Genomic DNA, 27,263 nt, shown 5'->3' on the forward strand with positions numbered 1-27,263 from the left:
TGTTTAGAATGGATCTTTAAAATGAAATAAATATTTTTAAAAAATTGATCATAATCAAAAAAATTAAATTAAAATAAAATTTTGAACCAGTGCTTACGCATGATAAAAAAAACCTCACTAGCATTCAATCGACGAAGATATATAAGTAGTCACCAGATATAGGAACTGAAACCGATGTAAATCCAGGTTTTTTCATCATTTAATAACCAGTATCGTGCTAACAAAGTGTAAACGCGCTAATGAAATAACTCGAACTTCTTTTAAAAAGAAATTCAAACCGGAGGAGGGGACAATTATTGCATGTATAGGTAGGCATATGCATAGACACTGTAGACGAAGGCAGGAGAAAGTATCAACGATAGTAAGTATAAGTACAGTGAGAAAAAAAAAATTAAAGCGATGTACCCACGTTCGAAGTATTTGATATGATCGACGAATGACTTTACGATTGCCAATTTTACGCAGTTTTATGAGTGATGGTACACGATGCAAAGTGAAAATTTCGAAACATTACGAAATGGTAGGTGTAAGTCTTCTACGTTAGCTTTTCGGTAACACATCTAATATAGCGAGTTAGTAAGTACTAATGCAACATGGGAAATATTTCGCTTTCATTTTTATAGCATCGAATGAAATTTGAAAAACGTGCGAAATATTCGAAACGATACCATGTCGATTCTAATGCGAAGAATGTGAACCTCTATATCTTATACGATATTCCGCGTACAGTAATCATATTGTATGTACGAGAAATCAATTCCAGCAAAGTAACGAAAAATCATTGAACGATGAAGAAACGAAAAACGAGAATAAGGGGTTTAAAAAAAAATACATGAATTAAATATTATCGATGAAAATATCCTCCCGCGAGTTCCTCCTGCCGCCGAAAAAAGAGCAGTAAAGTGCACAAAATCGATACGTGTTACGTTATTAGTCGTTCTGATGAGAATTCGATGTTAAAAATTTAAACATTTTCGCTGCGCGAGTTGGCAATTTTTTAAATAAATTTTCTACCGAGTAGTTTTACTCTTAGGTAGGTGTAAGGTACTGTACTGTACCTACACTTGATTTTACCCGTTGAGAAAAATGACTCGAAAAAGCAATTTGTATGGAGAAGATATTCGAATTTTTTCGTTAAAATTCTATATGTACTCGGCGATTTATAAGGATAAGTTTGATTTACGTTACAGTCTCTGGTTCATAATCGACATTTTTTTTGCAAAAAGTCGTAAATTTTCGAGGTGAATACTCGAATGATATTTACTCTGGCGGAGACATTTATTATTAAACTATCGATGAAGATTTCAAGCTGGTATTTTCTATTTATAAATTTTATTAAAAAAGTAACTTCTACGGTAGCAGAGTAGGTACAGTCAATGGGAATGGTTGTAGGTATTCACTTCAGGACTGTGTGTTTTTGTAAGAAATGAAAATAACTAACATTCCGGTTCCACGTTCCTAAATGTTTGGATTGTTTGCTATGTGATGATACTTCATCCAACAATTTGATTCGTGATTCATGTAGAATGATTTTTTTCAGGTTACAAAAGTATACGAAAAATGTACCACTGCCTGCCTTGAATAACTGACTCAATTCATAAGTCCAAAAAAATAAAAATAATTTTGGGCTGTCGCTGCCTTCCTGAAGATCTTTGGGTCCTGAACATTCAGTCCTTCTCGAGTCAACCCCCCTCTCCCCTCCCCTACTCTGTTCTCCACTTTTTAAACCGAAAAATGATTACGTAATAATTTGAAACTGCAACTACATACAACGCACTGAAGGTGTAAAGTTTGCATACTCGCTTTGGCTATAGGCTATACTTGGCTATACTGGCAACAATTTTTACAATGTAATACACCATACTCGATGACCCTCAAATTGATTTCCACACCTTCTGGAGAATTCTAAAATCGTGCTGAGAGCTCCGCAATACCCCAAAATGATGAAATTTGAATCCGAGAGAATTTGTATTGATTTCAAGGACTGATTTTCATCATTGCTAAATACTCAAATAGAAACAAATGCATTTTTTTGCTTTAAAAAATTAATTTATTGTCGAAAATTATTATTTTAAAATTTTTAAAAATTTGCCAAAATTCGAAAAATCAATTTGAGAAGCTGATAATTAGTGTTCAGGTCTTTCACCTGTCTCTGGATTTAAAAAAAAATCTATTGGAAAAAATAATTCTGAAAAAATGTTGAAATCACAAAAGATCCCAAATTTTGATCATATTAAAATAATTTTTTCAATTTTTAAATTCTCGAATATTTTCTCGATAAAAATTTTTTTAAATCTGATTGAGGCTTTTTAAGCTTTGACTTCTGGTTCGACTGATCATTCATGGCCAAATTTCGGATTGAAAGATCTGGCAAAAATCAAATTTTGCAAGTTCTGTAATTATTGATTTTTTTTTAAAAATAAATTGAAGAATTTACCTACATTTGAACCACACTGGCAAGTGCTCGATGATTTTTCATTTGATTTTTCCTGTAACTTTCAAAATTAAGCTTTTTTGGGCCAAATTCTGAGATTTTACTTCGTTGAAATCGTGAAAACATAAAATATCAGAATTTGGCCCAAAAAAGCTTAATTTTGAAAGTTACAGGAAAAATCAAATGAAAAATCATCGAGCACTTGCCAGTGTGGTTGAAATGTAAATTCTTCAATTTATTTGAAAAAATGTGCCTAAACACTTTTTTTTAGGGGTGCCTAAAGTGGGGGGCTCTAAAAAAGGGTTCAAAATTACGAATATACGGGGAGCCTAATTAAACTTTTTCATCAAGATAATTGAATATATACCTCAAAACGTTACGTTTGGCGCAAATCGTAGGTTTCTAGTTTTCCAGGGATTCCCAAAATTTTGAAATTGCGAAAAAATGGAAAATTGGATTTTTGAGTACCAGCGGAAAATTTTATTGATCTCAAAATTTGGTAGGATGAAGGTCTTTCAGATACTAATAAACTGTAAAAAGAGTTTTAGCAGGGCTTAAATGGGTGGATTCAAAATGGTGGTTCCAAAATTTTCCAAAAATCAAAACTCCCCAATTTCTGCCCCCGAGGGTCGAAAATAGGAAAATCACCTCGCATAACGTTTATCGAGTTCAAACAGATATTTTACGCTAAAAAAGTTTTTGAAAATAATACTCAGTGGTTCCTAAAATTCTTTTTGTAATCACAACTTTGGGAACCCCTGGAGCCCAAAAAAATGGTCATTTTGGGTTAACCAACCACCGATTCGTATTTTGGATATTTATTACAACATTTTAAGAGTGGTCTGGTCGATAACTGTCAGGGGGCTAAAAAATGGTCTTATTATCGGGACTCCTCCTTTGTACAAGCTTTCAAAAGAGAAGATTCAAAAAAAAAATCAAAATCTTTTATGATAATTTCAAAAAGTTAGAAGTTGGGCTTTTTTATAAAAAGTTTAATTTTCAACGTGACAAAAAATCTCTCGGGGTTTCAATTGGAATTTCACGAACAAAAAAAAACACAAATAGGTATCTACATCTTTTTTTAAGTATAAATAACCAATAACATTGAGTACTTATGGTTTTTATTCTGAGATTTTGGAGGCTGGAATCGTAAGGAGTGACAAGGAAGGTCTTCTAAAATTTTGGATTTCGCTAGTTTCCTAAGTCTGCAATGATGCCAAGCTCAAACATAAGTTTACTTTTAAGGCACAACCCACCTCCCACTTCTCCTACGACTTCTTGAATTACCTTGATAGTCCAAGAAGTGCAGAAATTTGAGTGACACATGCATCGTTTGTTATGTTTTCGATAGTACAAACATTGAAATACATACTGTGGTACACTGGTACTGGAAAACTTTTCTTCACCTCTTAAATCCTGATTTTACATGTTAAAAATCCAAAAAATCGCGTGAAAAAGTTCGTTGTTTTAATTCAAGGTGGATTTTGAAAAAAATTATCGAAATGTGATGAAATTTGGACATCTTATGCTGACATAAAAATGGAGAAGAACCATAAGGTCTTCATAGAAGAGGTATATTCAAAAAAAATCGTGTTTTTAAAATTTCCACTAGCAAAATTTTTCTAGAAATGTTGACCCCCCCCCCCCCATCAACAGTTTTTTCAAGATCTTTTTTTAAAGAAAATTGTGAACGATTCTATTCATTGTGAACTTTGAACTGAAGTGAACATCCAAACATGAACTCTCGTTCACTTTTTGCCAAATTTCTCAACATTTTTTCAAAAATTAATCGTGTTTTGAGACAAAATCTCAGATTTGAAAAAAAAAGTAATTGAGAGCATTTTTAAATGAGGGAAAATTTTGGAATTGAAAGAGAAAAGATTGAACTGCATGACAAACTGAATGAAAAATCTGAACGGTGAACGAGAAAGTGATTACTGATCCTTTATATGGATGTTGGATAAAAGTATTTCAATGAAACAATAGGGGCAGTAAAAATTTCAGCTTTAAAAATGAGAATCCCCTCCAATCCCCTCCAACTCTCGAATGATGCATTGATGTGTCCATTACACAAAAAAAAAAAAAGGTGTAAATAGGTACCCAGAGTCCCAGACTACCTACCTAATTTTTGAAACTCACAATCAGACGATATTCATCGATTTACTTCGTCATTTTTTCAAGCTTTCGACTCTAATGAAAGAACATGAGTGAGGACGTAGAAGGATTCGGATCAAAAAAATACGGTATTGTTTTCCATTCATCGTGAGACTTTAATGTATTTTTAAAAATTTGACATCAAAAGGGTGGAAAGGGAGGAGAGAACTCAGAAGAGGTCCGTTTCCATTAAGACAGTCGGTACATTCTGAAACATTTCACAATCTCGCATCTTCAACAAATAATTGAAAAAATTTCCAAAAAACAAAATTTTCACGATGATTTTGAAAATTTAAAGCATTCGCCAACAGTTACTTATGCAATCTTACGGCTTCGAACTCAACTAAAAACTCGAACCCAAGTTTAGACACACTGATTAGAAAATCCGTTTAACAAACAAAACAATCCTATCCCAACAACCGGACGTGGATGGCCAAAAAAACGCAAAATTCCGTCTACGAGTACGTCGAGATGGTATTTTATAACCTCGCTAAAAAGTCTCTTTAAAAATAAAACTTTTTCACTATGTGGCTACTTCTGGTAGAATTTTTCAAAGTTAGTTAAGTATAAAGCATGGCAACGATGAACGGACCAAAAAAAAAACCTCGCAACTGTCCCGCGTATGATAATCTCCACACATGTGGGTTGATTGACGAGCCTCGAGTATTGTGCTAATGCCCTTTGCAATACAAATACCGCGATAATCCGGTATAAAAAATGAAATTCTCGGGAATTTTCCATCGTACTAACAATAAAACTATACACGTACCGTAATCACGAGATGAATTCATAAACCCTTCCTCGATTTGAACAAATTTAAAAATCCAAATAATGTATGCAGTTCGATAACCACGACCCACGAGCACGAGTTACAAATTATGGAATAAATTACTGACCTAAATAATTAGGTAAGTGTACTGTTGTAAAATGATTCGAAAGAGAATGAAATTTTCGCAACATGCTGTATAGAATATATGTATCAATTTTCTCCGTTCTTTATCAAAATCACCTGTGAGGCTGAAAACGTCATGTCCAGTATGACTCAATGGTAGGTAGTATAGAGGTACATGAGCAATAAGACTTGCGAATAGCTATAGGTACGTGGGTTTGTAAAGAGTTCACAAGCATAAACGCAGAGAATCTGCACCACAAATTCCAACCAAGTTCGTCTATGTCAATGTTAACATGTTATCTGGTCTTTAAACGTTTAAATTGTAAGTTCGGTACCAGACTAACCAGTTCGTTGTTGTGACATACTAATAGCACGCGGTTCTGTATCTCTAAATTCTCTGACTCTGGATGAGATCGGTGTGTGGTGCGAAATTCACTATCAAAAGTTCCTGCGATCTTACTGGTACCTGCTGTAAAGTAATCGATTCTAGCGGTTTTCATCGTCAGTCCAGTCGCAGTAACAGGTGTTTGTGGATTTGAAAAAATGAAAGAAAGAAAAAGTCAATTAAGAATCTGCTCTACCTACACACAGACGATTGATGCTTTCAGTTCTACCTTGATTATGATAACGAATTAAAGATTGGCGTAGGAACCAAAACTAGTTGAATTCGTATAAAGGTGCCTAATTACCTAGTTGAACGCTTAAAAAAAATAATTCGAGTAGGCATGTATTATTTTTTAAGTATGATACTGGTAATTACGAGGAAATTTCCGATTCAAGTTATAGGCACCCTGTTCCTTTATTATAAACATAAACACATTAAGCATATACGATTTCAGCGAATAAGTATTTATCCTTCGTTATACCTTAAGAAATGTCTAGGTAACTTCCTCAGAGATGCCAAGTTACTATCTTGGATGTGGATGTATTTCCGCTTTATCGAATAGCCCAAGTGTGAGGAAGTTAGCCGCCTAAGAAGCCGTGACCTTTTATACCTATACAAGCCTCGCGGATATTATATCTTACTGGTCTCTCGCTCGACAGTATAGTAGTTTTTATAGAAATCAGATAAAAAATCTTATTTTCCAATTGCTTACTATTCGCAACCCGTCCAGTGTATGTGCATGACAAGGTCAACGAATGGAATAACTCGAATCGTATACGAGTATACCTACCTAAACCTACGTACAGAAGATAATTTTACGTTATTCGTATCGTATACTTACGAGTACCATGACAGTATCATTCATCAATAAGTAGTCAGCTATAAAATGATGTGATTTTAACTTGAGGTGGGTAAATGAGTAAACTTATAACGTGAAATTATTCTGTTATTATAATATAATAGTCGAATACACTGAAGATATCATGGATACCAGGAAACGCAGTGAACTTAAACTCGTACGAAATTTCAGCTGATGGATGAAAAATGTCGAAATGAACCTTGGAAATTGATCTATCGATTTTTGGTACCTAAAATAATTGAAATTGTTTTTAAGTACTAGGAAATCGAAAAAGAAAAATATTTTGAGATGAGAAATCAAAAATTCACTGTTTGGCGTCAATCAACACACGCAAAAAAATTTTAATAAAAATTACTATTTCAGCATAGTAACCGAATCCCATTCAAAAATAATAGTGATTTTTACTCAGCCAAAAAATACATTTTGTCTAGAATTAGGTAAAATTTATTACTCTCATAGTAAAATTTACTAATCTCATAGTAAAATTTACTAATATCATAGTAAAAATCATTATTTTTGAATGGAAATTGTCGAAGTCTTCTTTGCTGCTATACCAAAAGTAGCAAAAAATCTCGCCTTTTGCCAAAAATTGCTAGTAGTTGTATTTTTTTGCAAAAAAAAATCTAAAAAGTCTTGCTCTTCTCCAAAACTTTGTGTTGATGCGTGGTTTTTTTTTACCAGAGATTGCTAAAAAGTCCTTTTTTTTGCTAAAATACCTAGTCAAAAGTTTCGTTTTTTGCCAGAAATTGCAAAGATTTTTTCATTAATTAAAAAGTTGTAAACTCCAATTTTTGGCAAAAATTGCAAAAAAGTATAATTTTATGTTGGCATTAATTACCAAAAAGTTCTGCTTTTGCTGAAATTGTAACAAGTTTCTATCGAGTTAAATTTTTTAATTTTTATTAAAAACGAAAATTTCTGTTTTTTTCGGTGATCTTTTTTCTGCATTGAAATGTTCTGACCATGTTTTGTCACTTTTTTAGTTACTTTTTTGGTTACTTACTTTTTCGAGCTTTTTAAATTACTAAAGTTAATCTTAATTACGAGCCCTTCGTGAATTGCATGTAAAATATGTTTGTAGGTAAGTATGTCTATTTAAAATCAAAAACGACTTAATTATGGGTCATTCCATGTCAATTTGACCAAGAAGTGGTAAGGAGGGTCGGCGATTTTTTTGACATTTTTCCTGTAAACCGCAGCCCTGCAGTCCTTAAAAAGGCTGTTAGGGGGTGTCAACGTTTTCAGTGAACTTGATATATCATCCATTTCAACAGCGGATTACTCGATAACCGCGATACCTACCAAAATGGAACTTTTTCCAATAGTAAGGGGTTTTGAAGGGCTTTTTGGTGATGTCATAAAAATCAGTGTTGCTACTTTTTTTCGTACAAAAAATTAGCTCGAAAAGTTTCAAAACGTAGTTTTCATGTCGTTCCGAGTTCCGACTCTCAAAATTTTGAAAAAAATATATTATGGACCACTTTTTATTCTGAACAACATAGAAAATTGGGGTAGCATTATTTCGTAAAGTCGATTTTAAAAAATTGAAATTTGCGAAAAAATTCGATTTTTGATTTAAAACATGAAAAAAAGTTTTGATTGGTGAAGTTGACCCATTTGACACCTATTTTTACGTAGGTACATATCCGTTGAAAAAGTTGAAAAAACGATGAAATGAACTCATCACAAAAAAAAAATCAATTGTTCGAAAAAATTCAAAAAATAAACGAATTTTAATTTTTTTGCTATGAGTGTAATTTTTATCAACTTTTTCGTGAAATACGTCAGAAAGAGGTCAAAATAACACTATCGAGTAAATTTGAAATTTTTCTGATGTTTGGAATCGAAAATAGAATTGTTTCGAATTTCGATTTTTTTTGTGATAAGTTTATTTCATTGAGTGAAAAGATTTTTTCAAATTTTCTAACGGATACGTAAAAGTAGGTGTCAAATGGGTCAACTTCACCAATCAAAACTCTTGTTTCATGTTTTAAATCAAAAAATCGAATTTCGCGGTTATCGAGTAATCCACTGCTGAAATGAATGATATTTCAAACTTTCAAGTTCACTGAAAACTTTGACACCCCCTAGCAGCCTTTAATGGTCATCCCTTCAAAAGGTCTTTCCACAGGAAAAATTTCAAAAAAATCGCCGACCCACCCCCCCCCCCTCCTTACCCCTTCTTGGTCGAATTGACGTGGAATGACAATGACCCTCATTTCAGCTACGTATATGTAGTCTGCCTAGTTTGAGTTGGCGCTTCGTGCAGCGAAAAATACAAAGTCGGGTTTTCTCAAACTAGCACACCCGTACCTCACCAGTCAGTGACCAGTCACCACAGTATTTTTATAGGGAAAGGTTTATTCAATTGTATTGTTCACCAATCACCACGGCCACATTTAGCACTCTTTCTGCTAAATAAATCACTCAAAAATCAGTTTTTGTCTCTTTTTTACACCTTCTTCCCTTCCGGTGATACATTGTTATTTTGTATACAAGTACATATTGCTTCACACGTTTAACGTTCACCAAGATGCAATGATGCTACCTGAGAGATGTGCGTTGTAAAGAAAACAAACGGAGAACCCCTGAAAAACCGGTTTTTTTGCGTTCGCGTCTCACCCATGACCAAGGGGAGTAATGCCGATCAAGTGAGTGAAGTGAAATATACATTTTTTATTTTTTTTTTGTCAAAACTCAAAAATCAACTTGGAAAAGAATTTGATTTTTGAATTTTGAATAAAAAAAAAATCCAAAAAATTACTTAATAGAGGGGGGATTGATCTGCATGCTTTCCTATAGTATAAATAGCCAAACGCAAACATCTGACTGAAACAGCGACGAAAACCAACCCCCCCCCCTAACGCGCGCACACGCATACGCGTACGCCGTACATGTATACAGGGTGTCCAGAAATATCGAGTACCCCACAGAAACAGAAAGTTTTTCATTAAAAATATAGGTTGGTAACGTGAAATAGATGCATACATATGATTGGTGGATTAGGTGGAATGTTATCTCTCCAGTCTAACAACCAATGATGTGCTATCATTATTATCATTCACTGTGACCAACCAAAGTATTTTAGTAGAAAACTTTTTTAGGGGTACTCGATATTTCTGGGACTAATTACTAGAGACTAAGGGTACTTTTCGGCATCGTGTGCTGTCGAGTGCTTTCGGCTACGCTCGTTTGACTTGTCTCCATGAAAATGAAATATTCTCCTTATCAAAGATGAAACTCCTCAAACTCCTGTTTCCTTTTTGTTCAAATCTTTCTTTTTCATAATCATATTATTTCATACGAATATTATAGGTACGTATTTTAATGATGAAAGTTGAAACTCGTGTTAGTCCTGTTTCTTTTGAATTTTAATCTGTTTCATAATTTCGTCGACAGTCTTGTACTCTTGTTAGACAACTTGGTTTCCGATCCAAACATTACCATTTTATAAAGAGAAAACAGCTATGATGATACTAGTCTTTCGAATTCAATTTGAAGAAAATGTAAGACTTTAACAGAAGTGACGTTGTTGTACAAACATTTGGAACTTGGAAGTTTTTCAAAAGAAGATTGATATCACATCAGTCAAAGTCAAAGTCGAAGTCGAAAAAATCTAATCAGTAATCAGATTTCCAACTGCTCACCAGGCATTTAACCCAAAGTATATTATTAAGCAACAAAAAATTGTATTCTACAAGAAAGACAATGAAGAATACATAAAAGACAATATAATATTCAAATATTATAATTAATTTTTAATTAAAATTTGGGAACTTGAATCATTACAAAGAATAAAGTCAAACGAGCGTAGCCGAAAGCACTCGACAGCACACGATGCCGAAAAGTACCCTTAGTCTCTAGTAATTAGTTATTTCTGGGTACCCTGTATGTGTGGCGTGTGTGTGCGCGCACAAAACCGAACCTATAGACACTGGAACTACAAGATGAACAACTGGTGGGCACAGACGTTAGGGGATCCGGTAAAAAGTTATTTCATTCCCCTTACCGCGCCAACACCCGCGTCGTCCATTAGGGAAACGACGATCAGCGCCTCTAGCGAGTAAACCACTGAAACTATTACTTCCCCTTGCCGCGCAAACACCCGCGTCATCTAGTAGCCGCCAGTCGGAAAACGACGATCAGCGCTTCTACAGGTACCGTTTGGAAAAACTTTTCACGAAATTTTACGTGATTCCCCTTACCGCTGTGACCTGCAGTTGTTCATCTTGTAGTTCCAGTGTCTATAACCGAACCCGTAGGGGTACCAAATACCTACGTGGTACATCTACATGTACGATACGTGAAACGAAAGTCGAAAATTGTGGGTTTGTGATGTGCCCCGAACGGCTCGAATGATCGTTGCTCGTTACTACTCGTTACAAGTCGATACTTCGATAGTGTTTGTTTGTTGATTGAGTTGGATTTTTATTTCTCATGTTTTGTTGTTGTTTCGCGTGATGAGAATTTTGTGCGAATAATTTGAGTTTGGTTTGCGTAATGTGCATTTGTGTCTTTAAACAGCTAATTAGTTATACATACTGTATTTCTTAATGAATTGATAAGTTCACCATTGGTAAGTAGAAGTACCTTATTTTTTGTTCGGATTTGGATCCATCAACCTGCTGATAAGGGAATTTCTCTGACTCAGAAACTCCGATCGGAACGAAAGTTAGATTGGTCGATTTTCAAAGATCCTTATTTTTAATCTATCCCAGTTTCGTTCCAATCTGAGATTCCGGAATCAAGATGTTGAGGTTCCCTCTCTAGTGAATGTTAGACACGAGTTATGATGTTATGAATAATATACTATCCGTTATTAAGACGATCTATCATTTGCAGGGTTTTCATTCGCAGTTGTTTTTGAAAATTGGCGAAACTCAAAATGGAATTCGACCATTCGCAAGAATCCTTTCCAGATTTTCATTTCATTCCACGGACTCTGCAGGATATAGCTGCATCAAAATACGCGTTCATTAGTTGGTGTAATTCCAGCGACCTTCCGCACATCCCGGCGAGTATTCGGTCGATGATCAAGGATAAGATCCAATCAATTAGTAAAGAGATCAAAAATTGGATTGACAATTCTAGAATGTTCATAAAGGATAAACTACCTCGTGAAGTTATGATCAACTGTGTAGCTTTTGACTCAGCTGGCGGTATTTGCTCTAGAAGAACAGTGAAAAATTTACTGATGTTGAATTTGCCGGAATTCAATTTAGAGAGACAGTTTCAGATCGCTTGTTCGTATTGCATCGAGGAAGAGGTTGAACGTTTGTGGCCGTCGGTAAAAGATTATGAGCGATTCCGTAAATGCCATTTTAGCGTCCCTGATCATTATCAACACGTCGATTTGATGAACTATTGGTGTTCACGCATGAGAGGCGAATTAAAGAAATTCTATGGACCAGAACAAAAATCGCCCGAATGGTGTGCGCTTTACGAGCTGCTTTGTGACGTTGAGTTTTATGTAAGAAACTGGTTAGAAATCGAGTACTTTTGGAGTAAGTTGAACACACAAGAAAAAAGTTCTCTCATAGACAAAATTTGGATGGAGCAAGAAGAATTTTACTTCGAAGACGAAACTTGGTTGAGGCAAGCTCCTACAAAACACACATCTCGTTTAATAATAATGTACTCGAATGATATGGTGCTGAAAAATTTTGTGAGATCAAAATGGTTTCTATTTATTGTATATTTTGCCATAGATGATGTCTATTGTCAATATGCTTTACAACTTTGGAACTACGACAAGAGTTCAATCGTTGAGGGTACCACCTTCTTGTATGAAATTTTATTGCCTTTATCGAAAGTGGCATATAAGTGTGAATATTCGAGGTATGCAGCGATCATACTCAAAGAAATATGGCTTTCTGCTGCGGATCATTTGAAAGATTACGTTTCTTCGAACGAGGACGACGATAATGTTGAGAACTTGTTCAAAGAATGTTTAGATAATGCGTATGGTCCCCCTTTTGGTCGCGATTTTGGTTTTTTGATCGAACTACTAAAAGATGCTGACTATGGAATCGGGCAAAAAATGTGGCGCAATTGGTGGCCAACTTTGATTCGTCTCGCCAAGACCTCAGATCTGTGTGAATTGATGCCGTTGTGTTTTAACAATGTAAACGATGTTGTCAAGTTTAAAACAAACGAAATGTTGAATTACGGATTAATGCGACATACTTTCGAGGATTTCTTGGAATCGGAATTGTTCGAAGAGCTTTCTGAGTACCTGATGTTTTGTTGTTCGGATGCTGACGACGATAAACATGCGCGTATTGTAAGAACGAGAATAATTAGTCGAAACTTGAGCTGGATCATAGTGCGTAAGTCTGATCTCGCTTTAAGTAAATGTTTTCAATTTTTTGATGGTTGTTTTACATTGGAAGAAGCAGCCGAATTGCTGGAATGTCACCTTCCAGATAAAGAGACCGGTCTGTTGTCATTTTGGATTTCATTCAGCTGTTTTGAAACATTCGACAGATTACTGCGTTGTTTGAAGTTTTCTGATCAACGATTGATGGAATTGAAGCGGTTTTTCAAGGAAAGATGTCGGCAGGTTTTGACGCTCGGTAATTTCAAATCATTATCCGTGGACGATTGGGATAACTTTCTGAAATGGTGTGACTTCAGTCCGAAAGAATTATCTGAATTGAGATGTAACATTCGGATGGATAATCTGCTCGAAAATTTTCTGATCAACATGTACAAGTTTTGGGTGGCGAGGCGGGACAGTCGTGATTCTTTTGTCGCTGTGTGTTTTGAAGGGATTGGTTTTTGTTCGATCGATGGATTTTTACTTTGGTATTTTGGAAGTGAACAAGCCGCGCAGGAGTACAAATCGCGTAAAAGGAATGATCACCGGAATAGCGAGGCGATGAAATTGTTTTTGAAATCAGATAAAAAGGTTCGATTATATTTTGATAGTTGGTTTTTTAGACAATTGTAGTTCGTAAGCTGTCTCGTCTGACAATTATTTTGATGAAGTACTGTACGGGGCATATCTATTTGTAAAATAACTTGAAAGTAAAATATAAGTGTCGTAAATGTGTAGCTACATTTTTTTTTATCGTTCAATAAGATTGTTAATTTTCAGATCATTTTTTAGTATGTACCTAGAATTTTCTTTGTGTTTTCTTGAAAATATTGAATTTTTTAAAAGAAATAAATTCGATCAATTTTTGTAATTTTTTATGAGTAACGTATTTTGTTTGTTTGTTTTTTTCAATTATTTTAAAAAAATCTGCAATATTTGAATTGATCATTTTAATTTTACGCAATTTGAATCCATTTATTTGTATGCTTATATTTTCATTTTGTTATTAATTATTTTTCGTAGGCTGCCTACACTATTCATTACCGCGATTTATTGCATTTCTTGGCAAATTTATAAATCTCAATGTTTTCAAAACCTTGCCTAAAAGTTACGTCACGTTTCTTGCTAAGAATTCTAAAAAGTCTTTTTTCCAGAAAAAAAAAACCGAAAAGTCTCGCTTTTTTGATTGGATTGTCAAAGATAACCAAACATAGAAAAAAGTTATGCTTTATGGACAAAAATTGCCAAAAAGTCTTGTTTTTTTGAAAAAAATTGATAACATATCGCTCTCGAACGAAATTGTTGTAAAATAATACTTCTTTCCTAAAAAATTCAGTATCCAAAGTTGACCTTTTTTGCTAAAAATCACCTAAACATTCCGCTTTTCACCGAAATTTTCCAAAAAGTATCACTTTCTAACAATAATTCCCAAAAAGTGCTGCTTTTTGCAAAAATTGTAGCAAGTATAGCATTGCCAAAAATTCTCTTTTTTTTAAAATTGCAAAAAATTTTAAAAAGTTGCTTTTTTACAAAAAATTGTTCCAACGTGTAATTTTTTCACCTGAAATATTGCTGAGAAGCCTTTTCTTTATCTGAATGTCAGGAGTTTCGCTTTTTGCCAGAAATTGCAAAATTCTCACTTTGCCCCAAATTTCCAAAGAAACCTTGATTTTTTTTCAAAAAATTGCAAAATCAATTTTTTTTGCAAAAATTGCGAAAAAGTATCACTTTTTTAACACTAAATTACCAAAAAGTCCTGTTTTTTGTTACAATATTATTGTAGAAATATCTTTTTAAATAAAAATAAAAATTTCTGGTTTTTTTCTGTGATTTTTTTTCTGCATTCAAAATAATGTTTTGCCCGTGTTTTGTTGCTTTTTTGGTTGTATTTTTGAGCTTTTTCGGTTTGAAAAAAAGTGCAAGCCCTGTTTTCGAAGAACAAGATTGCATTTAATTGTCAAGCTTAATTAAATCGTTCTCTCCATTCGCTCAGGTCTTAGTTAGAGAAACAATACAAGCTCCGTAGTGATTGATATTTTGATTTTGATAGTAGGATATTATCAGAAAACCATCTCATGTTTTGTTATTAATTTCCATCCTTAACCTGGCTTAGCACAGAGCGAAAAACCATTCTTAACTTTAGCAGCGAAAGGGTTAACATCTGAAAATTCTATTTTTGATTCCCTTTTGAAATAATCCTCTCCTTTCCTCTCTCCCAACGCCATTCTTTTCCGTGAAAATTTAATTTCAATTTTTAAAAATCACTCATGTACCTACATAAAATCATTAAACTCCCAATTTATGGCTACAAGTTGCAGATGAGATTGAAATTCTTGAAACATTTCAAATTCAAATTCCTTATGTAGCATCTTTAAAAATGAGCAAAACATTGTCCATAGAAGAGTGATATACGAGGAGTTCAAATTTGCCGACGATTCCAAAAATAAAAATGCTTGTGATGCGGACATCACAAAGTACCTAATTGAAAAATTATTACCTAGTTTGAAAATTTTTTTCGACATTTGCCTTCTCGAAATAATCTTTGTAAACAATTCTAAAAAATGTATGGTTTCCTCTCTCATAAAAAATTCCATTGTCGTAAAAATTTTGCTAATTTATGAAAAAATAAAATTCTAACATGGTAATCATTTTTCTTTGGCGGATGATAATTATTTCTTAAAGCTATTCCGTGTTTAAAAGTATTCATAAAATTCTTAAAAATAAGTTGAAATAAATGAAAAAAAATCAAATTTATCATTTTTTTCAACTTGGAATTCGGAATGTTGGTAATATCAAATCAAACTATTTAGGTAAATCTATCAATTAACGGTCCAAAAAATTGCGCAATCAAATTAATTTATTAGTACTTGAATTTATTTTGACATTTTTTTTTGAGATTTTTTTCAAAATTGGAAAATCTGGAATTTTGCTGAAGGCTTCAGAAGAATTTGAAACCGCCACAAATCAATTTCAGAGGTTCAAAATATTGTATGAAATCAAATTTAAAATTCCTATCTCAATTTGGTCAATTTTTTTTGAAAAGATTCGACCTAAAAATACACACTTTTTCTCAATCATGTCAGAATTTGCCCTCAAAACTTGTGACTGATTAGAACATGGTCTAGACTGAAGATTACATTAGAGTTGAGGCCAGAGCCGGATTCAACATTTTTGGACCCTAAGGAAGAATTTAAATTGTTTCCGCCAAAAAAATCGTCCACGTAATTAGGTATCAATTTTGAAAATCCCCCCCCCCCCGACACACACACACACACACACAAATTAACAAAATCAAATTTTTCACAAGAAAATTTTCAAAAAAATTGGAATACCAAATTTCAGCTCTCTCAGTCTATTTGGTAAAATTTTGATTTTTTTTTTCGTTTTTGACCAAAGTTTGATTTTTTAAAAATTCATTAAAAATCAAAATCGTTTGTGAACTCAAAAACTTGATCTACTGTTTCCAACTTGGTATTCGAACAATTAAATCACCTCAATTCAAACCTGAGGGACAATTATTTCAGCTGATTTTCAAATTCTGTGATTTTAGAATTTTTTTTGATTTGCTATTGAAAATTAAATGTCACCAGTGTAAAAGTGACTTACGTAACTTTTCTCATAGGTAACAATTATAAAATTACTCACTTACGCATTCTCATAGGTACGCGAGTTTGTATTATTCTATCATTTCTTTAAAGGAAATTTGAACTCACCTGAAACAAAGAAAAATTAAGGTGGATTAGTTGGTTATAAAATTATTGATCAATCAACAGATATACGTACTGTAAGTATATGAAATACATAATAATGATCAAAGGTCAAAGTAAAAATTCTAACAATCTTCATGTTTAATAAAGAGCCAGAAATGAATATTCACAAATTAAATATCATAAAAATTGTAAAATTGATTGTGAAAATCACTCAAAAATATCAAAAATTGATGGGCCATAAAAAATTTGAAAGAATTAGATTATTGAAGAATACAAGAATTAATCGGAAATTTCTTAAAATTGATTGATGATTTGTCAAAACTGCAAAAAGCGGCATAAAATTTGTCCAATTAACACCCCCCCCCCCCCCATTAATTGAAAATTACCAAAAGTTAGTCATGGTATCTAGTAACGGTTTTTTTTTTTTGAAAAATCACTACTTTTTTCAACGAAACTTTCAGGAAGCTCAAAGTCAAATTTTTCACAGAAAAATTTTCAAAAAAATAGAAATTGAAAGAAAATTTGTATGCAAAGTATTTTTTTAAATTTCAATCGAAATCATTGAAAAAAAAACCAAAACAAATGAACGCATTAGTGAATTTTTTCACCAGAGGTATCTTTTTGACTAAATTCACTACTTTTTCACTACTTTCACTACCTGTTAGATAGGTAGTAGGTACCCTGCTTAATCATCTATAACTTTGGTTGGTGCTTATTGAGCACTCTCTCATCAAGCGATATCTCAACGAAAAACCCACTTATCCCAATTGGTCAAAAATTCACCTTTAAACTGGCACTTTAGAAGGTACTCAACAAGCACTGGCCAAAGCTATAGGTGCTAAAAGTCATTTTTGGTCTTTCTAGAGTGATTTCAAGTTTCTGGAGAAAATTAAAAATCATTGGAGCCTCAAGTGAAAAAAGTTTGAGAATCGCTCCTAAAACAACTGCTTTAAATTTTCAAAAATTTGCTAAAAATCCATAATTTGAACATTAAAATTCTGCACTTTGATCACAGGGATTTAATGACACGCTATTTCGATCCAGTTCGGTTTCGTTTAGGTAAATCAGAAAGTTCTCTTGCGAGAAATTTTTAATATGGGATACCCATCTGCCCTTACTTTTTAAATAAAATCGATTATCGGTCCTATAAACAACAGTAGGTAGGTAGATAATTATAATACACACGAGGCATTTATCCGAGTGAGTAGCTGCCTATAGTATTTATTTGAAAAGTGAATCGTGATTATTTTTTACGCGTTTCATTAGCGTGCAAACATCATTCTCACAAATTTCTATTGTTTACTTAATACATGATTGGTGTAAAAATTATGAATAATTAAACGAAAAAGTTGTTGTTCTTCGCACGCTTCAGGTTATTCGATATGGGTTTGTTAGTACCTACATATGGATTTAGGTACTATAGGTTTAAGGTATATATGATACACGTATTAGTAGGTAGGTAGACTATGTACGTAGATATGTGAACCTAGGGTTATTCGTAGCAATGGTCAGAAATAGTAGGCCAAGTGACAAGGACAACGCGTTGTACAACGTTCACAATATATTGTAATATTAACGTGACAAGCATTAGGTATTAAAATTCTTCGATTTTTTAAAAATAATTTCATTTCATTCTTATTGGCGCTAAGTACATAGTAAGTACCTATCTAAGTACACGAGTACTTATAATGGGTATATTTTCCATGTTTGTAAAATGAACGAACGGTATAAAACGCATACTTTATCTACGAATTCAAGTTCAGTTCGTTGATCTTAGCGTACGAGGTCTTTTAATTGTAGTACAAGCACCTACATAAGTAGGTAACTCGATTAATCAGCACTTTTTCTTTCCTTCGGTTACGAAACGTTGGTGAGTACTATAGGTACCCCTTACCTACTCGTAGCGTGTACGTTAGCTCAGCGCGTTTTGGGAAATACGTGGAAAAAACTAATAAAACGTTTTTCATTTAGAATCATCATCAAAAATTATTATATGTGTCGGAGTTCGCAGCGTTCAATTTTATCAACCAATATCGTATCTTTTACAATCTACTATAGGTACTTCACTTATGTTAAAGTTAGTAGAAACAAAATCTTCTTGTCAAAAAGTAAAACTTTCGACAAGTTTTCATTTCGTACGTCAATTTCTTTTCACATATAAAAGTACATATATGGAAAGCTACGTACGTAACAACTCAAAACGCTCACACTCGAGAAAATATTTTCCAACTTTTCGTCACATTTTTTCGGTATTTAATCGTTTTTTTTTTTTTTTTTTTTTTTTTTTTTTTTTGTACGATCTCGTGTTAAACTTTTGGTTGGTTCTTTAATAACTCGGATACTATTATTTTATATTTATCTAACAACATTATCAACTTTAAAGCTGGCAAAAATTCCAAATATGGGTGCTTTTTATTAATGGCATTTTTGCACATAGCTTCGAGTAATTCATCAATTAAATTATTCTGTCGAGTTAAACAATGAAAAACAATTTTACGATAGTATTATGAACGTGACTTTCATTTATTATATTCGTTTTTTGACTAAACGAGCCATTAAAGTAGGTAGTTTGGATATTTTGAAATTATTTAAATATTCATATCAAATACAAGTACCTACCCACGTTATTTAACCTCCGCCAAAGTTTCGCTATGCTATAGATAGGTACGAATCTTTTTTTTTTTTTATTAGGTATTGTTTTGTATGGGTAATTGAAAACCATTCTGTTGTTTTAACTTAATACTTACACACGTTACTAAATTTGATACCTAATATCTATGTGCATAAATATTAATAATGCAGCACGTTCAATACGTTTTATCCTAATTATGTCATTTATAATATTCCGCACTCGAGCTTTTTTTTTTCAAAAACGTTTGATCGTGAGATGAAAAACGTACACGTTCGTTAAAATCACTACTGTTCGTTCTGTAGAATTTAAATTTTTTTCAATGATGAAAACGGTATTCTGTGTGCTTACCTAGCCATTTGCATATTGATGAAATGTTCCATGAATTCGGTCTCGATAGTTCAATATGGCGTGAAATGCAATGTAAACATTTGGGCAATGCTTGAAACTTTTTATTCGATGATTTTATCGACCATTTAACAATTTTGAATGCATATTTTGATTGTGGTTTTTTCCCTCGAGAACTGGAAAAATCCAAAAATTCATTATGGATTCCAGCCTTAGGGAAGGCGAGTCATGTCTCACGTGTGACATGACAGATTTTAAAACTTTTTCAAAATAAAAACTACATACATGAGATGGTATGAAAGGGCTTGTACTTGGTTACAGGTACTAAAAGTAAGAACTCTTGGTTACTTTTTCAAAATTTTGAGGTACTGAAGTTACTTTTTTTTAAAAATATGTCAAAAATTAAAACGGTCCGACCCTCGCTTTCTGCCAAAAATTGCAAAAGTCTCATTTATTGCCAAATTTTCCAAAAAAAACTCGTTTCTTATCAAAAATTTGATAAAAAAATTGTCATTTTTGGGAGGAAAATTTCCAAAAATTTCGCTATTTTGCCACAAATTGCTTAATACTTATGTCGTTCTTTTTAACAAAAAGATGGGAAAAGTCACGCTTATTCAATATCTAATAATTGCTTAAAAGTTCAGATTTTTGCTAAAAATTTGAAAAATTCTAGCTTATTTTTACCAGAATTACTTTTTTACGAAAAATTTTTATTTTCTTTCATGAACTTACTTTTTTGCTAAAAATTGCTAAAAAGTTTCGTTGTTTTGCCAAACATTTCTAAAATGCGATGCTTTTTCATAAAATTGTCATGGTTTCGCGTTTAGCCAAAAATATCAAAAAGTTTCACCATTTGACAAAAACGCCATAAAAGTTCGTTTTTTGCTAAAAAAAAATTGCTAAGAATTGTTGCTCATTTGCAAGAAGTTCCAAATAGTTTGTCTTTATGACTTTTTCTCTCAAAATTGCCGAAAAGTGTCTCACTTTTTTGCCAAAATGTAGAGAAAATGAGAACTTTCAAAAAGTCCTGTTTGTTGCTGAAATTGGCACAGTTTTAATTGAGAGTTTCACTATCCAGATTTTAATTGGGATGTGTACTTATAAGTAATTTTTTTTATAAGAAATTCCATTGCAATGTTTTGTTTTGTTTTTTATGATTTTTTTTCCCATGTAAATGTAAATGTTGCTCGCATTTTGATTTTTTTTTTAAATTGGTTAATTTTTCAAACTTTTTACTTTTTTGGTTACTAAAGTTACTTTGGGAGGGGGGGGGGGGGGGGTAAAAATGGAGTACGAGCTGTGAGACACGTCAGAAAAATCTACTCTTCCGTCCCTCTTCAGCCTCCAAGATGACTCGAAACCCGACCAATCGATTTGAGTAGGTACTGATAATCATGCTACATATTAACCATATGTTGCTGCACCTTCCAATCGCAATTTTATCACATTTTAAATTTTAATTTAAAAAATAGACTAAATTTTAATTTTTTTTTCAAAATCTGGAATTGCATTTTTCATTTTTTTTCAACTTTTCTTCAATTTGTCCTTGGTGCCTTTGTTTTTGTTGTTTTTTTCAAGATTTCAGCTAAAAATTGTAAAAAAAAACTCCCCTCTATGGAAAATAACAACCATACTTAATAAGTATTAAAATTTCACATTTTCATAAATCAACAAAATTCTAATGACGCTGTTATTGCTTCATAGGAAGGAAGTCATAAATATTTCGGGGTCATTCGAAAAGACGACCATTTTGAAGAAGTTGAATTGGTACTTAAATAAGTACCACCTATAAAAAAATTCAAATCGAATAATTTTTTAATTTTTGATTTTTAATTTCAGTGTTACGAGTCAGTATCTACTTACTTATGTACTTTTGAAAATTTCAGCAAATCCAAAGAACACGAATTGCTTTTTGCTTTCATGGGTCGACGAGAAAGATTTGTGAATTTTAAAAGTTTTTGTTAATCATGAGACAATTCAAACAAAATTTAATTTGGAAGCTATCTAGTGCCTTCTTGGTGATCGATTTACCCAGCAGTGAACATAGATATGTGATCGATTTTGTACTTGATGACTTTTAGTTTTAGTCACTCAGTCACCAAGAAGTCACCAACACATAGAAAATTTATATTTGACTGTCTGAAAGACTTCTTGGAGACAGATTCAACAAAAGTCACCAAGCACAAAATCGATCACATTTGGTCACTGCTTTGTGAATCTGTCACTAAGAAGTCACCAAAATATAGAAGATTGATATTCCACTGTCTGGTGAATTTTTGGTGACCGATTTACCAGAAGTCACCAAAATTCATCGAAAGTCACCAAGCACAAAATCGATCACATTTGGTCACTGCTTGGTGAATCTGTCACCAAGAAGTCACCAAAATATAGAAAATCGATAGGTATTCCACTGTCTCGTGACTGGGCCAAATGTGATCGATTTTGTACTTGCTGACTTTTGGTGAATCTTGTTGACTTTGGTGAATCTGGGTGACTTTTGGGAAATCTGTCACCGAGAAGTCACCAAAGTATAGACAAACTGTCTGGTGACTTCTTGGTGACAGATTCACCAAGCAGTGACCATATGTGATCGATGTTGTACTTAGTGACTTTTGAACTCAGTTCGGTATTAGGTATCATGCTAAATATTCAAATTCTGCCCAAAATTTCGGTCAAAAATGATCGATAAATACTTAGCTACTTACTCAGTAAGTTTATGAAAAAAATATAGAACAACTATCAAGAAACGTAAGTTTCCTCCGGAGTTTTTTTCCCGCATCAAATTCAAGCTAAAATTACGTTCAAGTAGAGAAATATTCCAATAAACTCTAGAAGCCCAAAGGGATTCCTTCAAAGAAAGGGGGGAGAGGGTTGAAATTTTATATATTGGCTATTCGTCGCGCTATGTTGTTTAAATTAGACCTGGCCATAAGCCTAAAAACTGATGATTTGAACTACGTTTGAGCCTAAATAATCTCATCTTATAAGGAAGTAATTTACTGTTTGGGTAATGGCCAAGTTTTTGAGATATATAAATATAAACTAAGAAAAAAAAGAGCGCCGAAATCTAATACTTATAGGTAGATAGAAATTTTGCAAATAATACTAGATCGAAAAAGATTTGAATTATTGATAAAGGTTTGCAGACTGCACTCTGCAGTCTCGTACGTTAGGTACGTACATAATATTGACGTAAAATAGGAAACAATGTGTTATGAGAAAGAAATTCGCAGACTGAAAATTTCTCGTCGTAAGTGTAACAATACACACGTTTATCATGTTCACGCTTCACGGGTATGCACAAAAATGAAATTTTAACCGACGATGTCTATAAACGTACATAACACATATGTAGTAAGTATACGGTACCCTTTACATATTTCACATGTGTATGCGATTTAATGCTTAATAATTAGCGACGCGACGACGTCTCGTCGTATTTATTCGCTTCGACTCGACTCGATTCGAGTTATTTACCCATACAAATATGCCGGATACCCTTCATAAATCGACAGAATTTTTATCGTAAAATACGAATTAAATTCAAAGTACCTACCAGCATGCATACATACATATTACATGCAGCATCAGCATATAAGAAGATAACTGCAAACTTATATTCACTCGTAGACTCCTCACGAAACGGATAATAAAACATCCTGCTATTAAATAAAATCAGAAAAATGCTGCAAGGTTAATCCGAATCCGAGCCGAGCGCGGAGCGCAAAGAGACAGAGACCGTAGAGAGAAATAAGAGACGAAGATTGTTTAATTTACAATAGATCAAAGTCAAGGGAAAACTAAGTTTTATAAGGAAAACTTGAATTCTTCTTCTTTCTTCCTGCTGCTAAACTTTCATGCTATAAAATTTGTTTACTTTACTGGAACATAGCTTGTGAATGAATTTGTTACAGTAGTACGTTGTACAGTACGTTCGAGCTATACGTGGTGAAAATTTACGATTACTTTTTTTATTGTGATAAAAAGCCACCAAACTGAAGGATATTTATTTGCGCCAGAGCTGAGAAAAAAAATATACGCGTATAAATTAAGGTTGATATGACGTTAAGCCTCGTGGATCTTTAAATATCGAAATGAATTTAACAGGTTTGTGCGTAGGTGTTTGTCAAACGGACGGGAGATGTTCGCATCGTAGCCGGTCAGAAAGTGACCTCTTTTTTTGGGTCAAGCTTTGGTGTACCTAAGTAGAGACATGTTTTGGGTAAAAATTTTCGTCGAAGGCTTAACTACTCGTTTTTATAGGATAGTCGAATTTTCTATGAGAAACAATACCCGAGGTATGAGGTAAATTTTTATCAAATAATTTTGAAAAAAAATGAGTTTCTGAATTTCAATTTAAAATTTGAAACCGTTTCATCTTTCATTAAGTACATTTATCTAAATAATATGAGAGCGAGTTTTCTTTTTACTTGAATTGAAGAAAAAATGTCGCAGAAATATGTTCAAAAAAAAACATTAAAAATTTGTTAATTTACCAAAAAAAAAAAAAAAATGAAAAATCTCGACGTAAGTATTATTTAATTCTTGATTGTCTCCCATCTCATTTTGGTTTTAAAAAAATAAATAAAATAAACAATGAACAACTGAATGAGGTTTTGAATTACAAAAATTAACAGATATTTAAACTCAGTGACTTCGATTTGAATTAGCAGAGAATTGGCACATAACTTTTCACTTTAAAATTGTGTGAAAGGAAGAGAACTAAGGAGCTGGATCCAAATTACTTCTAATCAGATCCGTTCAGACCAAATTGGATCCGTAGAATGTCCGGACCTACATCTAATCAAATCCAATCATTTTTCAAAAAAAAAAAAAAAAAAAAAAAAAAGTACCTATTCTTTTGTTACATAGCCAGACTTACCAATAATTGACGTTTTAAGAATTTTCTATGCGTTTTTATGTAACTTACTTATTTTTCAACACTTATTATGTAACAATATTTTATGCAATTTTTGATGAAATTGGTCAAATTTCATTATTTTTCAATAATCATTAATGATTTTATTGATTTAAAAAAAATGTTTTTATGTTATTTTAAACATGTTTTCATGATTTTTATGCCAATTTTACTACATTTTAATAAAAATGTTGATGAAATGTATCAGTTTTTTGGTGTTTTTGAATCAGACATTTTAATGCTCTTAATGTAGGTAGGTAGGTAGGTAGGTATTTTTATAAACGTGTAAGATAAGCCATTTTAAAGACATTCTTTTCAATTTTTTGAAAAGTTTTGCAATTCTTCAAAAGTGTTCTCGTATTTGTAATTTTAAACGCATTTGAGTATAACCCTTCAAGAACACTAAAATTTTTGCCAGGGCCAATTTTCTTCAATTTTTTTGATTAGATATTTTTCAATGAATTCGGCGATTTTTTTTGTTCTAAGTATACTAAACTAGTTAATTTTACAAAATTTTATGCAAATGTCAATTTAGATAAATTTTACTACATTTTTGAAACATTTTGACCAATATTGCTAAGTTTTAAAAATTTGGCCATAGTTTTACTAATGTTGGTCAAAAATTCGCTAAATTCGCTATATTTCGCTAAATTTCGACGAAAATGTCACTAAATTTTGACAAATTTTGCTGAGTGTAGCAGTTTTTTGGTAATTTTTGATGATTGAATACTTTTAATTATTTGTATGGCATTTTGACAAGTTTTGAGGGCGTTATGCATTTTTCTGTATCATTTTATGGCATTTTTAAATAATTTCAATGTTTTTTTAAAATGTTTTCATTTCATTTTGAAATGTTTTAACGACATTTTATGAAATTTTGAAGAAATTACATCAGTTTTTGGAGATGTTAAGTATTCCTAATGCTTTCAGGAGCGTTTTGAATGGTTTGCAATTTTTGATGAGAGCATGATCTAAAACCCCCTTAATACAAATAGGTATTAGCTGTCCAAATTAATTTTTCGATTTTTGGAGAATTTGGGGGGGGGGAATTCAAAATTGCCTTTTTTGGCAATGTATGCTTTTTTTAAAAATACATATTTTATTCAGTAAAAATGACAAAAATTTACCCTGAAACTAATATAAACTCCCTCGAACCGAATTTCACCCATTTCCCGCCATTCTGGAGCCTCCAGCGCTGTTTTCGATCACTCCAGAATTTTAAGATTTCTCCAGAAGCGTGAAAATTATTTCGGGCAGCTAAAAATCAAGTTTTGGAGCAGATATTCTAAATCTATTTTTATCGAGTTTATCCACATTATAGGTCCGATTTCCAGGAAGACTCCTCAAGTTCGTTTTTATAACAATGAGGAAAAAATTCAAAAAAATCAAAAAATTGTCTCTTCATGGGAAAATTGTTGAAACTTGCACGAATGAATTTGTTTCGTCTAAAATCAACCCCCCCCCCCCCCTCCAATCCAAATATCACTATTTCAAACAGTTCTGAAACCTCCGGTGCAATTTTCGATTTTTCCCAATAAATTTTACAATTTCTCCAGAAAGGATGGAAATTAATTTGGGAAGCTAAAAATCAAAATATAGCTTATTCTGAGAACGTTTTTGACTAAAATATTTTAAATTTAGAATTGGAAAATGGTGGTCAAAAAGCACTCTCGAGGTGTCTGCCTGGAAATCAAGTTAAATGAGGATAAACGTAAGCAGGTTGAGAACAAGCTACGTACAACTCGATTTTTAATGCTCTAAATTAATTTTGATGCCTTCTGGAGAAATTTTAAAATTCTGGAGAAATCGAAAATCAGACTGGAGCCTCCAGTATAACCGGAAATGTTGAAATTCGGTTCCAGAGAGTTGATATTAGTCTTAGGGCTGATTTCCATCACTTTTACTAGACAAATTAAACATAAATACTTATATATTTTTAAAACAAATATAAATTGTAAGAAATGGTCAATTTTTAATTTTCAAAAATTCGCCAAAAATCAGAAAATCACTTGGAATGCTGAAATTTGGTTTATGGAGGTTTTAGATCCTGTTAAAAAAAAAAAAATCAAATCCGTTCAAGACTTACTTAAGGTATATCTTACCTTTAATATTAATTTTTGACCAAAAAAAAAAGAAAATTTTTAAATTGAACTTTGAAAGTCGATCTGTTTTTTGTTCGAATCAATTGTGATTACCTTTGAACCGATCTGAAGCCTTCAATGTCTGATAAATGCCAACTTTTCTTCAGGATGCTGGTTGTTGAAAGTTTGACATTGTCAGTCAATCAAACTAGGTAACTTTTTAAAGTTTGAGGTAACGACGTAGAAAGTTTTTTTCATGAGTTGAAAATATCTTATTAAAAAAAAAATCTCATTAAGTAATTTCCTAAATACTCAAAATTCTGTCCCTACGTACTCAAGTCACCCTTATTTCTCCAATCAATTGCTAGATATCGCTTTCAAATTTTGACTTCCTTCAGAAAACTGAAACCTCGTACTTGACCCTCCAAATACTTACCCCAATCTTCAACTGAAAACAAAAGAAACAAAAACAATAAAGTACGACCCACCCTTCAATTAAGTAAGAAATTTCAACACATTTCGCAGGAAAAGAAT

At 32.7% G+C, this 27,263-nt stretch overlaps 2 protein-coding genes across 2 annotated transcripts in view; one reads left to right on the forward strand and one right to left on the reverse strand.

The window, feature by feature from the left end:
- The window catches only part of LOC135831248 (protein THEM6-like), an 87,947-nt gene that overhangs the window by 42,664 nt on the left and 18,020 nt on the right, over nucleotides 1-27,263 (reverse strand). The window lies entirely within an intron of this gene.
- LOC135831243 (uncharacterized) lies at nucleotides 10,667-14,660 on the forward strand. Its single transcript, XM_065343584.1, has 2 exons — nucleotides 10,667-11,300; nucleotides 11,567-14,660. Exon 2 carries the CDS (start codon nucleotides 11,610-11,612, stop codon nucleotides 13,674-13,676), a length of 2,067 nt encoding a protein of 688 aa, XP_065199656.1. The 5' UTR covers nucleotides 10,667-11,300; nucleotides 11,567-11,609; the 3' UTR covers nucleotides 13,677-14,660.

The sequence above is a fragment of the Planococcus citri genome, chromosome 1 (assembly GCF_950023065.1).
Source record: "Planococcus citri chromosome 1, ihPlaCitr1.1, whole genome shotgun sequence".
Taxonomy (NCBI): domain Eukaryota; kingdom Metazoa; phylum Arthropoda; class Insecta; order Hemiptera; family Pseudococcidae; genus Planococcus; species Planococcus citri.